At 37.2% G+C, this 16,291-nt stretch overlaps 2 protein-coding genes across 2 annotated transcripts; one reads left to right on the top strand and one right to left on the bottom strand.

Moving 5' to 3' along the window:
• Nucleotides 1-6,687: 6,687 nt before the first annotated feature.
• LOC149236241 (BTB/POZ domain-containing protein POB1-like) lies at nt 6,688-9,505 on the top strand. The gene is made up of 5 exons (XM_089368820.1): nt 6,688-6,795; nt 7,180-7,428; nt 7,869-7,938; nt 8,063-8,339; nt 9,016-9,505. Exons 1-5 carry the CDS (start codon nt 6,688-6,690, stop codon nt 9,503-9,505), a joined length of 1,194 nt encoding a protein of 397 aa, XP_089224946.1.
• A 1,385-nt stretch (nt 9,506-10,890) lies between these two features.
• On the bottom strand, nt 10,891-14,558 carry LOC149236240 (disease resistance protein Roq1-like). Its single transcript, XM_089372344.1, has 4 exons — nt 13,965-14,558; nt 12,775-13,873; nt 12,313-12,672; nt 10,891-12,156 (listed from the first exon to the last, which is right to left on the bottom strand). The coding sequence occupies exons 1-4, from the start codon at nt 14,456-14,458 to the stop codon at nt 10,972-10,974; spliced, it is 3,138 nt and encodes a 1,045-aa protein (XP_089228470.1). The 5' UTR covers nt 14,459-14,558; the 3' UTR covers nt 10,891-10,971.
• Between the last annotated feature and the right edge of the window lie 1,733 nt (nt 14,559-16,291).

Here is a 16,291-nt window from a genome sequence, read left to right as displayed (position 1 = left end):
AATCCTACCCAGGTCTACCTAAGTTCAGTTTGTTGGAATTGTAGAGGTTATCCTTAGAGGAGGGGACTTGGGTTAGGGCCTATTGTGGAAGGTAGAGACATAATCTGTCTCACAAAAACTCATGAGCATGATGGTTATAAAACTCCTGCGTTTGACGGTTATTTGAAGTTGGCAGTTTGGAACAAGGTAGCAAAAAATGACAAAGGGTATGGGGGAATACCAGTTTTAGTGAAAGAAAAAGAAGGCCGTCACATTCAGTGAATTAAAGAAGATACAAAAAAACAATATTTATGGTTTTAAATATCAGAGAATGAGAACCACATAAGAATTGCAGCGTGCTATTTTGCCCCTCAAGTCTCAAACACTTACAAAAATAAGGGGCTTGACAACAAGGATCCATATGCAGCTTTAAAACAAGATATTGTCGTGTACTCTCAGCAGGGGGGAGTTCTTTTAGTGGGAGATTTCAATGCTAGAACAAAAAATAATCAAGCTAGCATTCTTTGTTGCAAAGAGGATAACAATCCTATTTGACTCACTGAAGAGGAGAATCCCCAATGGGTGAGGTGTTCAGAAGATGACAAAGTTAGCAATCATTTTGGAGAGGAGTTTCTTATATTCTGTGGGGCTTTCAACTTAATTATTTGCAGTGGTCTAGATAGAGGGAAAAGGTCTGGGAACTTCACTTGCAACACATACAATGGGGCATGTGTCGTTGACTATGTGATGTGTTCACAAAGCTTGATAGAAAAGATAGACAAAGTTAGTATTGGGGAGCATATTTGAGATTTAAAATAAGACCATAACTCAATTTATATAAGGTTATCATGGTTAAAAGAAAGATAACTGGGAAGAAAGCCCAATGCTCTCGACAATCACTATCAAGGGGCAAAATTCTTCTAACACAAGAAAATTGTACTATCTTCAAAACGATGTTAGAGAGATTAATTCGGAAGGAGAAAACTGGTTTCGAAAGCTTAATAGTCATGAATTAACAAATATAATTCAAAGTGCACTTGAGAAGTGCAAAAGAGCAAAAAATAGGAAATAATAATCAAATTGTTTTCTTGTAAATGCTTGGTTTGATGAGGAATGCAAAGTGGCAAAGAGAACCTTGAAAAAGTTAGAAAAGGAGAAGATGAATGTAAAGTTATATAAGCAAATACTAAAAATGAAAAAAGACGAGTTCATGCAAACAAGGAGAGAAGAGTTAATATATTTAAGCAAGAATAATCCAAAGCTTTTCTGGAAGGAAATGCAACCAAGGAAGAAGCAAATTGAAAATAATATTACAACCAGTCAATGGTTTGAATACGCAAGACAACTCTATGAGAAAGAATCTGAGGCAGAGCCCTCCCCTAGGATCAACACAAATTCAAAGTTCTTCATGTTACGGGAGGTGGAGAATGGAATTAAGAAGCTGAAAACAAGAAAGGCAAAGGACTTGGTTGAAATTCAAGCAGAGTATCTAAAATGGGGAATGAACGCTTTTGCACACACACCATGGAAATATTCAACAACATCATTCAACAAGGATTTCCAAGAGACTGGAAAACTAGCCTAGCAATACCCCTTTTTAAAAGTGGATACATTAATAATCCATCCAACTATAGAAAAATTATGATCAATCCTTTGTTTGCAAAGCTTTTCAACAGCATGTTAGAAGACATAATTAGTAAGTGGGCAGAAGTAAAATAAAAGAGGGCAAGAGGACAAGTGAGTTTTAGGCCGAAACATTCTACAGTGGATCATGGTATCACATTGAGACACATTGTTGAAAAGGTTTGGGAGGACAAAGAAGAAGTATTTTGCTACTTTGTTGACTTCAAAAAAGCATTTGACACAGTCCTTAGGGATAAGTTGTGGCGTAGAATGGAAGAACTTGAAATTCCTGTGCATTATAGAGCCACTATCCATAGACTTTATGAAGAAGTGAAAGTCAAAATTAGAATCTCAACAGGTATTTTAGAAAGCTTTAGGAGTGACATTGGAGTCAAGCAAGGTTTCTCTCTACCCCCTACTCCTTTTGGGCTATATATTGATAAATTGGAAGAGTGGCTAAATCTGCAAGGTGAAGATGGTGTTCAGTTGGGGGAGTTTGTAATAAAGCTTTTTTTATATGTTGATGATATTGTATTGATTTCTAAATTGGCACGTGGATTGCAAATGCACTTATATGCCCTTGAACATTTTTGTAGAGCAATGGGGATGCAAGTCAATACTAACAAGACCAAAATAATGATTTTCTCTAATAAAAGGAAGCAGAGCCAACATACTTTCTTCTTTGAAGACAACATTCTTGAAGAAGTAAATGAGTACAAGTACCTTGGGATTGATTTCAACAACAAACTCAATTGGGAGGACTGCAGAAAGAAGAGAATTTTAGGAGGTTGGAAAGCATTATATGCTCTTCAAAACAGATGTAGAGAGGTAGAGTTATGGGATTGGAAAATGATTAAAGTGTTTTTTAGACTCCTAGTTTGTCCAGTGATGCTATATGTGTGTGAATTGTGGGCTAGCAACACTCCCATCTCAAAATGGAAACAAATTGAGAAAATCCAAAATGCTTGATCATGAACAAGTTCAAAATAAAAAGTTTAGTACCTTATTAGATAATGTTGAGTGAAACAGGAGCAACTCCCATTGAAGCAATTGCTATGGTGCGGCTCATAAGATATCTAAAAAGAATTGAGCAAATGAGAGTAGGTAGATGGCCTAATGTTATCTTCAATGAAGGCATGAATGAAAGAAAGAAAACATGGATGAAACACAACTACACATGAATGCAAAAAATGGAATATCTACCTCAATTTCTGTCCCACAAATAGCAAGGGGCTAAAGGATTTTGTTACGGAGAAGTTTCGTAAAAAGGTATGGGGAAAAAAGTTGGGGGTAAAAAGAAGAAATATTATATTGAGGAATTCAACCCTCCATGTGATCTACAACAAAAAGAGTTCATTGGAGCTAGCATTTCCTTGAGGGCAAAGGTTCTTATTGCTCCATTAAGGACCAACTCACATCAACTTCAGTGTGAAACAGGATGGTGGAAAATGCCTAAAGAAGGTTGGGAAGAACATGTGTGTACATTTTGCAAGTCTCCGGCTGTGGAATCCGAAAAACATTTCATTTTGGAATGTGATGTATTCAAAGACATCAAAGAAAATTATGAAAACATGTTAGCATCAATGTCTTGGCATTATCTTTTTAGCAAGGGGATTGTTGGAAGGTTGGGCCAGCTCATCATCAATTTGAATTAGAAAATGATTGAATTGCAAAAAGCTAAAAATAGAGAACTAATGGTCTCATAGACTATTTTTAGTCTCATAGACCTTAACATATTATTTCTATTTACATAATTAGTGAACTTAATTTCCATTTTTAAAAGATCGTGCTAAAGAAGGTTTTGATGTATGTCACCTTCGATGTATGTTGTCGAGTGTAACATGATGATGACCATTTTTTTTAAATAAGATAATTTAATTAGGCCGATAGGCCTTCCTTTGAAACAGACTTTGGTCGTCCTTTTCAATCTCAGGTTGACTCATGGCGTCCATATTCGGCAGGATTCTGTTTATTCTCAGCGCCTTTTCGGTCTCAGGTTGACACCTGGCGTCCATATTAGGCAGGCTTCTGTTTATTCTCAGCGCCGAAAACTTCCTGGTTTCCGTCCGTTCGGTAGCATCTGTCGTGATTTCTGTTTATTCTCAGAGCCGAGAACTTCCTCCTTTCTCTGACTCCGAGCTCACATCTCTACACCGCCTTTGACCTCCAATCTAGATAGACCAAACAGTTAGATTCACCGCCTCCTCCAACTATTGGAGGCTTCCATTACGACAATCTCGCAGCGTTTACAAACTTTGTAGCGGCTCCTTCAACTGACAGTGGCAATGAGACCACAAATAACCAACACAGGACTCGATGTGAATTTTAATGCAGGTACAACTCTCAATGAGACCACAAATAACCAACACAGGACTCGATGTGAATTTTAATGCAAGTACAGCTCTCTGTTTCCCAGGTTCGTTTGGGAATTTCCTTGGCTTATTGTAAAATTATCAACATTCTCAGTCAGCCCCTCAACAAGATGGTATTGGATGCATTGCGAGTCCAATCTCACTATTGCCTCGTTCGTACAATGAGATGGATGACATGGTCTACTTGGGGCTATAGGATCCTTCAAAGATAATTTTCAAAGCGTTGGGCCTAGATTTTAGCTTTTGGTGTTGTATGACCTTATCAGAAATCCAAAGAGTTATCTGTCAGATGAATATCATAAGTTTATATGCTTCAATGTGGGGAAGTGAATGCTTCAATGGCAAATTTAATGCACGATGTAACTGTTGATTGCAATGCCTAGGGTAAACCCGATGGTATAGTAAGTCATCACCACCCAAATACCGGCTTCCAACAATGACATCGGAATTCTCAGTATAAAAGTAGGAATAGTGAAAGCCCATGCAGGGTAGAAGAGAAGATCCCGCTGCTTGAAGAACACAGGGAGCCTGAAAATTGTCATGAAAAATTCTGCAAATCCACTGAACATGTCGGTCATGAGGCTGAAAAAGAGCGCTCCAAGGTACATATTAGCATCACTTGAGGTTTTATGGTGCATTTCAGTCCTCAAGAATACAGTGGCTCCAATGAAGGCAACAATCATAATCTGCAAAGAGAAATGGTTCCAATAAGATATCCTTTAACCTTGTGCTGATGATTCTTATCTAAGATTAACTTTTTGTAAATAATGCATTAGTTATCTCAAATCAGACAAAATTATAGTCTGAAGCATCTCACCTGTACAGTTTTAAAGATATAAACAAAGGAATTCCACTTGACAAGAAGCCATTCTTTTGCAAAACAGGCCTTGAAGATCTCTATTTTTGGGACAGGATTCCTATTGAACACCAACGCTGCTCTGTGACTTCTGTTCTTAGCATACAGGACTGATAACTCGTTTTGCGAATCCAAACCTACATTAAACTACTTGAATCTGAATACAAATTCCTTAACAGGGACATAGCGATAAGGCCGCCTTTTGGCTGCCCAGTATTGCTCTTGATCCTTCTTAGATGTAACCTGTAACCATGGGATATTTGCGAGGTAATGTAAGTCTAATGTACGATTAGAATTAGAAAGCACCGATTTGATGAAAGAAATAAATATTTTGAAATTTTATAACCTGAATACCTCTTGTAGGAAGTCTGCGGTGCCTGCCTTTTCTTTTAGGACATTTGAAACCACAGCTTTCAAAAGATTCCAGCACATTCTCCCTAGGTCCATGGTAGACAATCTGCCCCTCTGATAAGAGTATTATGTCATCAAAGAGATCAAATTTTTCTGGCGCTGGCTGCAATAGAGACATGAGAATTGTTGCATCCATGAGATGGGTAAACTGCTGTAGGCATTTAACTATCTGATACGTGGTCGAGCTGTCAAGTCCTGTCGAGATCTTGTCCATGAAGAGAGTCTTGGTAGGTGCAACAATCATCTCCCCTGATACGTTGTCTAATAACATAATGATTTCTAGACTATGTGATTAGTTATATTTTTCTTGTTCTGGCACTGTTTTGGTAGCCTGAGGTATTTATCTATATATTTTTCCAAGCAAAACCTAATATGAACCTGAGGAAAGCTTTGTCACATTTTGGATGGCATTCTTGATAAACCCATCAACATAAACTAGTACACCTGATCAAAAAGGCTTTAATCCAGCACCTGCTATCACAAAAAGGCTTTAATTGACAATGTCCATGGAATTAGATGAATTGAATGGAAAATGTGGACAAATTGTTGAAAAAACATCTGGATGCTGTCACATGATTTGCAGGTCAGTAAACTGGTAAAATGCATTTTGTTGAATATTATTTTTGATAATACCCTATTCATCTTTGATAAAGATAACTGGTTCTAAGTCTGAAAATTAGATTGTCTAATGATAGTTGTAGGTTATGATATCTATACTGTGTGCATATGGATGCCTAAGTATTTTCAGTTGAAAAACAAAGCTACATACTAATTTTTCATGGCTTAACAAAGATGTTTCTTCAAATGTATCTAGCTTACGACCATGATAGATCAAAATTAAAGAGAATTTCTTTTGCTTTGCATGATCATCATCTGTAAATACTTCTTCGTGCTCCCAATCATCTCGTGTAAGTTAATTGACCATTCTCAGAGAAAACCAACCACTATTTAGTATTGAGTAGTTAGGTATAGTCTAGAGTTGGGCCCCAAAAATTTTTAGGAGATGGAATGCATCACAATGTGATGTTGAATTCTTGTCTGTGAAAAGAATATGTATACATAGTTTTTAGAATAAACTTACTCGAGAACTATACCCTACTTTTATGTTGAACCATTTTAGTTTATATTTGTATTAATCATAATACCTTTGGCGTAGCTTGTGTTAAACCGTTACTCTTGTTTCCAATGATCCATAACAAATTACAAATTACAGATCATAAACAAAGATATTCAATTGGTACAAATGATGTGCAGGCGTTGCAAAGTTCCATCTTCCAAATGGCTGTTTGATTATTTTTCCAAACAAAAGTATCTTATTCACTGCAGTGTCCACCTTCAAAAGAGCAGATAAATAATTCCAATTTTCAATCACAAAGGATGATCCAATTTTATGTTGCCTTCCATGTCAACACTGGCTGCTTCATCATCCCCAAGAATTTTTAGCAGATGCAAGGCGTTCCAAAGGGCCTGTCAAGGGGATTCTCTGGACGGGCAGAGTCGGAGCAGAGAAAGATGGTGAAGGAAATAAGAGTGAGGAAATATGACAAGTTGCTGGTAATCAGTATAGAGTATCTCCTGGCACATTTTGTTCACAAAAATAAGGGTACTTTCGCCCATGGTAATTTGGTTGTGGACCCCTATATTGTGTTTGTGCACCCTCAGGCTTACAGATTTCCGTGGGCTTGTTTTTCTGCATTCAAGGTGGTTCTGTGGTCAGGAAACCTAGAGAGGTCCATGATTTTGTGCTGCAGAACATTTTAGGAGGTAGTAGTTCTGGTAGGATTCTTTCTTATTCCATTGAGGACTGTATCATAACGAGAATCAACCGACAGGGCAATGCAGTTCATGGATGTTATAAGAATTTGACTAGAGTGTGGGAAGATCTGGGAGACATGGTAGTGCAAATACGCTTTTAATTGATACTTCAAATGTGGCCAGGTTAGAAATCAAGATGGAAATGTCATTTGCCCCATTCCCTACCAATATCATGTGCAGGCTTCTCATGGGCAACTAGAGACCTATCTCTTGCCTTATTTGGAATGTTTGGAATCGGTGCCACGTATTCCTGAATTTGTAAATAATTTTCCTGTTTCGCCTGGAAACGGAACTCAGTTGGCAACAGTCTCAATTCGAAGAGGGCAAGGTTATTCCACCACAGAGTCATGGAATTGTAAACAACTGGAATATGTTTCCGAGCAGTGTAACTGAAACTTCTAATTCTCAGTTGCATCAATTTAATACTCAATGCCTTGGGATTAGTAATACTGCCCAACATTTTCCCATCACAAGAACAAACATCTCATTCTCGCAGTCAGTTCCACCTGCTGCTAACTTCGGTATTTTTGAAATGTATCACGGACTCTCGTCAAGCGTATTCTTGGGTTTCAATGATCATATACAGACTTATAGCAACATTAATTATACGAGGGAACTGATAAAGTTGAGTGATGACAATATGAAATATGCGAGGTAACTAAATGCTAAGGCAGCTGCAGAAATTCGTCAACTTAGAAATGAAAAACATAAGGACATTTGGAAGTTAGATCTACATGGGCTTCATGCAGCAGAAGCGGTGCATGCCTTAGAATTGCGATTGGAAATGATTGAATACCATACTTCTGTCCCAGTTTAAGCTTTTCACAGATGACAAGCTGGAACTAAAGAATCGACATCTCACTTTTCATATACGTTGTTCAGGTATGTTCAATCGTACTTGCCAAAACTATTATACAATTTGGAATACGGTTTTAAATTGGTTCTTCAGATTAGGTTTCAATTTAGTCTCTGAAGAATTGTTGTGGTGCTGTATTTAAAATTGCAGAGGAAGAGGCTTTCATGAATGTATTGAGGTTTATGCATCAGGGAACACTTCAACTGCCTTGTACTGCTGAGGTGTTGGATGTGTTGAATCTTGCGCTCAAGATGGATGTCACAAGATGTGTTGATTATTGCCTCAGGGAGTTGCAGTCATCAATGACAACAGACTCCGCATCGCATTATTTACAGCTCCCGCAAAATATGCTTACAAATCACAGAGTGCAGTCATTAAAAGAGTCTGCACAGAAGTTTCTTGTCGAACATTTAAGTTATATTGAAAAGTAAGTTTCTAATTTTTTTTTTCTAAGAAGTATCATCTGGATTAGGTTATATGAAAAGTAAGTTGCCTTTGACTTTCTAATTTCTCCTGAGTTCTAGATTTTGCATTTTTTATTTTATATGATTTTTAAAAACTGGGACTCTTTTCTGTTTGTAATTTTATACCTATTGTTATATGAAGAATTAACTATTTTATTTTTCTTATTACATAACACAATTTGTTAATAGAATTAGAGAGAAGCTATAAAATTTTTGATATAGTTTATTTATAAATTTTTTGATATACTTTATTAATATTGTTTTATAGAATAGAATAGATGGTTTAATTGGTTATTTAAGTTTTTCGGAAAATATCAATTTAACTTTTGTTAAAAAGAAAGTATTTTTTGTCACTAGATTTTTTCTAGAAAAAACTTTTATGCACAAATTCCGTGCAAATAATAGTGAATTTATTATATAACTTTTAAAAAATAAATACTATAAAATAAGATTAATTTCAAATTTGGCTAAAATTATCTTTATCCAAATTTTACAGAATTCTGAAAATTCTGAAGAGAATATATATATATATGAAACAAAATTTGCATTGCTGATATGACTCTCTCCTGGAAGATTTCTCATTCATCCCTGATGTACTTCAAACTAATCAATCTGTTATGTCCTGATCATGATTTTCAGGCATTCTGAAGAGCTTTTGGATCTTCCTTTGGCCGGCATCGAGGTTGGGCTGTCAAGTGATGAATTGAGAGTTCAATCAGAAGATGCACTGTATGATTTTGTCATAAGTTGGGCCAGAAAACATTATCCAAGTCCTGAACAAAGGAGAGAAATCTTGAGCAGTAACCTTTGCAAACTGATACGTTTTGCAAACATTACCACTCCCAAACTGAAAGATGTTCTTTCTTGCGATGACTTGGATAATGTGTGTGCATCAAAGGTAGTGTCAGAAGCACTTCTTTTGAAGGCAGATGCACCCCACAAAATATTGAATGAAAGGGTCTACCAGCATTTCCCTGTTACAGTGGTGGAGTTTGATGACCCTATCAAGGAATGCATGGTGTTTTGGTACATAACCAAAGATTCTTGTTCTCGGTTCTCTCCTGATGATGAGCGGCTGTATTCTCTACTTTCTTGTTCTGTGGCGCAAATACAATCTGCAAAACTGTAGGAGGTAACGTTTTAATATACATAAGCAAGATCTATTCATTCAACTTGGCCTGATGATGAACCACACTAGTTGGTTCGAAACAGGTCGACAAATGAAACATCATGTGATTTACGCCGAAAGAATCTCTCTTAAACTCGATATGGATCACAAAAGCCTCAATACAACAACCAATCATATAATTTATATTTTTAAGGCATCCAAATAAATTGAAAATTTAAATAATTAGTTACTTTCTGCATTTAAATGATTATTTACTTATTTACAACCAATCACATAATTTATATTTTTATAAATATCATTAATATATATAACTATATATTAATTATATATTTTACGTAATCATATTTTTACTTATAACTAATTATTTATACAATGTAATATCTCATTATGAAGGAGATTTTCCAAAATCTATATAAATATATGGTGTGATACAGACATTTTTTATTAATTATATATTCATATTACTTACGGATTGTGAAATTAACTTATTGATTTAAAAATTGTGTTTTAAATTTATAGTTAACTTATTAATTTAAAAATGGTGTTTCAAGTTTATATCCTTTTTTCAGAGTGAAAATCAGCATATTTATATTGAGAAAATATAAGGATGTACATATGAGCCAATATAGCAGGCGTATGCTAATATGAGCCTCAATAGCAGGTGATGTCCGTCCAATAACATTCCAGAGGAAATGTACAGGCCATGAAGAGGCATAGGGGCCGAATAAGACCAAAAGGAAATCCATATGACGTTACAACGAGATGATAAAGACAGAAAAAAAGCATGGAGCATACAATAAATTGCAGAGCCATTGCAATCCTGGAGCCGAGAGTCTAAATCCGTTCAGACATTGCGCATCGAAGAGGAACCTAAGATATAAAAATGGCCAGGAACAAAACAGAGCCAAAAACCCACGGCCAATATAGAGGGAAAACCTGTACAAAGACATGAAAACTTGAAGAAGGAAAAGAAATATAAAGAACAGAGACATCAACATGATGTTATATTTCTTTTTTTTTTCCTTTAATTCCAAATGCCGTCGATTTGTTTTCTATATAATGTGTAATATCATGTCAGGCTTAATTGTAAGACGTATTGTTTTTATCAGAGATTCCAAATCTTATGGTTATTTCGACAAATTATGTGTGTATTTTATCATCAAATAAATTATGGTTATTCCAACAATGACTCTTGTTAAAATAATAAATAATGATTTATATATTCAAAAGTGATGGGCCTTCCCAAAATGTAATGTGTAATATCATGTCAGGCTTAATTGTAAGACGTATTGTTTTTATCAGAGATTCCAAATCTTATTGTTATTTCGACAAATTATGTGTGTATTTTATCATCAAATAAATTATGGTTATTCCAACAATGACTCTTGTTAAAATAATAAATAATGATTTATATATTCAAAAGTGATGGGCCTTCTCAAAATAATCACGGCACAGCTTCTCGGCTGCTACTCCCACACGGGACACACCAATTTGTGACATTCAGAGACATCGAGCATCTCTAACCACGTACAATGTTCAATACCTTCCACTTCTTCTAAGTCAAAGCACTTATGAACACTTAGCTTCCGAAGATTTGTGGCCTGGGCTAACCCCCATATGCTCCTCAGATTCACACATCCTGCTGCCCATAACTGCTCCAAGGATACCAATGTTTCCATACTTGGAAGCTTTTCTAGCTCAAAGCAAGAAGAAACATTTAGGACTCTGAGATTTGTCACCTGCGCCGACGCTCGTATGCTTTTCAGTTTCAAACATCCAACAGCCGACAAAATCTCCAACGATACCAATGTTTCCAAACTAGGCAGCTCTTCTAACTCTGAGCATTCAGCAACATTTAGGTATTCAAGCTTTGTCACCTGTGCCGACGCTCGTATGCCTTTCAGTTTCTTACATCCATTAGCCCGCAAATCCTCCAACGATACCAATGTTTCCAAACTAGGCAGCTCTTCTAACTCAGAGCACTCACTAACATCTAGGTATCTAAGCTTTGTCACCTGTGCCGACGCTCGTATGCCTTTCAGTTTCTTACATCCATCAGCCCATAACTGCTCCAAGGATACCAATGTTTCCAAACTAGGCAGCTCTTCTAACTCAGAGCATTCAGGAACATTTAGGATTCTGAGCTTTGTCACCTGTGCCGACGCTCGTATGCCTTTCAGTTTCTTACATCCATCAGCCCATAACTGCTCCAAGGATACCAATGTTTCCAAACTAGGCAGCTCTTCTAACTCAGAGCACTCACGAACATTTAGGATTCTGAGCTTTGTCACCTGTGCCGACGCTCGTATGCCTTTCAGTTTCTTACATCCATTAGCCCGCAAATCCTCCAACGATACCAATGTTTCCAAACTAGGCAGCTCTTCTAACTCAGAGCACTCACGAACATCTAGGATTCTGAGCTTTATCACCTGTGCCGACGCTCGTATGCCTTTCAGTTTCTTACATCCATTAGCCCATAACTGCTCCAACGATACCAATGTTTTCATACTAGGCAACTCCTCCAACTGAGAACACAAAGAAACATCCAGTAATCTGAGCTTTGTAGCCCGCTCCAACCCGGTTATGCTTCTCAATTTCTCACATTGGCTTACCCGCAGCTCCTCCAAATATATCGGAAACTGCAGAGGTTCCTGCAAAAACAAAATGTTCACACGTTACACTTACAACCATTAGAAATAACATCATTCTCATCTGCAAAACCTTTTGAATTCCTTCAAAACACAAATGTCGTGCAACTGTAATAGCTGCTAAATATATAAACGCTAACACAACAAATTTCTATTTACCTGTGATTCACTTTTACAGTGCCACAATAGAGCCCTTAAATTCTTCATTGAAAACCGGGAAGGCCACAATGCCTTTAGTTCGCATTGCTCCAGATATAGAATCCTTAAATTCTTCACTGAAACCCAGGAAGGCAGGGAAGAGTGAGGACATCTTTTCCACCTGAGGCATGATAGGTTTGGTGGTTTCGCCTTCCTCAAAATGGGTTCCAGGTGACAACCTTCCATATCAAGAATTTGCACACTCCTGAAACTGCGTTCCAAGACAGCATTTTCAGTATCAACGACGCCAAATACATCATCATCATCATCTTGGCCACTATATTCACCGGGAACCATCCGAATTCCGCGGAAGGTTATTTCCTGTCCATTGTTGAAAAACAATCGTTATTATTTGTTCATTCAACAAACAATCACAGACTTTTAGTGAATAATCTTTAAAGGATTGAATGACTGAACACTTACAGATGATTGGTGTGACAAATTATGGATGAGGTTCTTTGTTATTAAAAGACGACGAGGCAACGAAGACGCTGCAACCTGTCTTCCCAGGTCTCTTAGGTGGTCGTGCATCTGTATAAAATTCAAGGCGTCAACTTCCACAAGAGATTTGTCCTGTAGATTTAGAAACCCCCGATTTCCTCTCCAGCCCGATGAGTTCCATATGCTTATTGCCGAATCTCTGTTTCGATATCGGAAAAAGAAGGCAATGTCTAAGAATATATCTTTTTCCTGTTGATTGAGGGAGTTATAGCTTATTTTAAATGTGTCCTGTATGGCACTGGGAGCTATTTGTCGGAGACTATCCCATTCTTCTTTCCACTGAGATATTTCTTTACCATAAAGAAGTGCCCCAATTACTTTTAAGGATAGGGGTAATCCATTACAATAATCTATGAACTTATCTACCAGAGATTTAAATTCTGGGAAAGGAAATGCTTGGCTGAAGGCATGGGAACAAAAGAGCTCTAGGGAGTGCTCTTTATTAAGTCCTGATAGGCTATAAATTGATGAATTTTCAACCTTTGAGCTTCTCAAAACATTCTTATCTCTAGATGTAATCAATATTAAGCTCCCTGAATTGAGACCATCAGATTGGGGCAAAAATGCCTTCACCTGATTCACATCGTCTACATCATCTAAGATTATTATGGCCTTACAAGATTTGAGAGGCTCTATAAGCATCCCCTTGCCTTCATCCACACTGTTTACATGCTGATTGAAGCCAATCAAGCTATTAAGAAGTTGACTCTGCAACAAATGTAAAGACCTATTGGTTGTATGATCTCTGACATCACATAAAAAACAACTTCTATCATAAACTGATTTCTTCTTATTGAAGAATGCTTTGGCAAGTGTTGTCTTTCCCACACCACCTAACCCCACAATCCCTAAGATCTGGGGTTTTCGGCCCTGTTGTTGCCTCAACAGGACTCTATCTTCAAAATCTTTCAGTTTGTCATCGACGCCTGTTGGATACTCCGCCACGTACAAGTCTGGCTTTGGCACCATTTCCAACAGACGTTTAACCACCTTATCTAGCAGTTCCAGCACCAAATCCTCGCTGGAGAAATTAAGTAGACCTAGTGAGAAACAAACGTCTATGCCTATTTATCCAATATAAAATACAGCCAGAGGAAGGTTTGAGTTTTTACCCATTGTACTTGTCCAGCTCGAACCCGCTGTTGTTTGCAACTTGATGGAGTGCATTTCTCCATTCTTCAATAGTGCTGGGATCATTTCGCCCCTTCTTTTCATGAGTTTGTAGAGCTTCACCATAGACGCCCCGCATCCACCGAACGTCAGCCGGACTGATGCCGTAAAATACAGGAATTATAGGAGCATTTGACTTTAACATCAGAAGGAGCTCATTGAGGCACCAATCCGATTCAGCGTATCTCGGAGAGAAGATGGCCACATGAACGGAGGCCGTCCTAATAGCGTCTGCTAGTTGAGACGAAATTTCATATCCCCCTTGCATCTCCTCCTCATCGAGAAAAGCCGTCAATCCTTTCTCGCGAAGGCGAAGGTAGAGAGACCTGGCGAAGGTTTTCTTCACATCAACCCCGCGATGGTTTATGAAAACTTGGTGGGATTTGTTGTTGGAATTAGCAGCCGCAGAGGTGGAGGTGGATGTGGATGCAGCCATTGCCAAATGGAAAACAGAAATTAAAGATAGCTATGGACGCAATTTGCAGTGGCAGAGACAAGTTGGGATTCTAAGAGCGCACAGAAATTGTGAGGAGGATTGGTGTGATGCCCTATCTCTATATACACATTAAACCTTCACCTGTGGTTTATGCGCGGTTATTCATTAAACCCTAGTAACGCACATACATCGTCCAATATTCAACGCGTTTTTCAAACCCCACACATATTGTCCACCTCAATCTTCGTAACATCACTCAAGGTGTATCATGTAACGTCACTCACTCAATGTGTATCATGCACGAAAATTTAAGTAAAACAAAATAATTTAAATTAGCAATTGTCTTAAAAGTACAAAGAGAACCCGATAGGATTATTAAATTAGAGTTGTTGAATTTCTCTAAAAGGGATATTGGTTGAAGGCTACAAGGAGCAAAGAGATTTGATACAATACAAATACAATGTAATTTTTTATAAAAGTTCAAGCCCAATGCAGTTCTGCCATGCAGACATACACTTTAATCGCTACTGGACTTATGATATTGACAAAGTTAAAGTGGGGTACAAGAGAATGTATCAAGCTAAACCACAAGTTACACATCTTCAGACCTGAAAAAGTACATAACAATGGTCTGGCAAATCAATAGCGATATCATACTTGCTTTTCCTTCCACATACATACAATTGCTCCAAAGGCAAGGACAAGAAAATTTTCAGCTCTAGTGAGCACCAGTGGGTCATTAAAACGAGTGACCACAAGAAGAGACACAATTGTATTAATCGAAAGAAAATACAAAGTTGCTAATTAGAAATCTATTGTCAAACACTATTGTTATCATAAGTAGAGTTTGTTATCACATGCGTTTACAATGGCCATTCAAGTTTCAATTTTATTAGATCAATTAGAACTTGTTTTGGTTCACAATCAATATTTTCTATTCAACTATATGTGTTTTATGTTTTGCAGATAACATAAAGAACAAAACAGTAAATCTCATCCTCTCATCAATAATCACTATTAAGTTGTTTACATATTTTACTCTTCAGTGAGCCAATGAAGTGTAATTAAGATGGCCATCATTCCAATGTCAGCCAATGGAGTGTAACCATAAACTCATCCGATAGAGATCAACCACAGAATAATGTCAAGTTTTTGTGTCGTGAGATATCAACTTAGTCTTCTTTATATATTTGTTTCCAAGGATTGTCTGGTCTGGTGCAGTTACAAATTCCATTGGATAGGTTAGACAATGCAACTAGATTAATACAGGCCTTTTTTGAAGCCTCCATCAAACATACACAATTGCATATGTTCCCTCTTCTACAAAAGGGTGCAGTTCAGAGTTCTCTATAGTTTTCCTTCTTGGTAGCCACTGGAAGAGAAGGAACTTTTGGTTATATGCTTATGTGAACCATTTATGAAAATTAATGATCTTTCTATGGATCATATTAATTCAAATTGTCTTATGTTAACTATAAAAATAAATCTCAGCCCAAGGGTCCATTATCGTCTTTGACTTTTCACAACATTGTGTCCAGTTGAAGCCATGATTTCTTAACCGTCTCTCCTTGTGGATCTTCTCTTTGATTATGGCGTATTATCTCATTGAAACACTGGAATGTTGGATTGATACGAGCCTTTTATCGAAACCTACATTGAATAGGCACAATTTCATTGTCCTTCTCTCTACAAAAAGATAAAGGCGTTAAGAAATTTTAGCCATCTGTTTCCTTTTTGATAACTACTAGAGGAGAAGGAACCTTTGCTGCTCTGCATAAGTGTAAGGTCATCTAAGTTTTTTAAAACTTAATGATCTTTCTATGGATCATGTTA

The sequence above is a fragment of the Pinus tabuliformis genome, chromosome 8, assembly GCF_031772625.1.
Source record: "Pinus tabuliformis cultivar Carrire ecotype Pingquan chromosome 8, CPIR1, whole genome shotgun sequence".
In the NCBI taxonomy this organism is placed as follows: domain Eukaryota; kingdom Viridiplantae; phylum Streptophyta; class Pinopsida; order Pinales; family Pinaceae; genus Pinus; species Pinus tabuliformis.
Note: the sequence above shows the minus strand (reverse complement) of the source record. Positions and strands in the feature narration are given on the sequence as shown.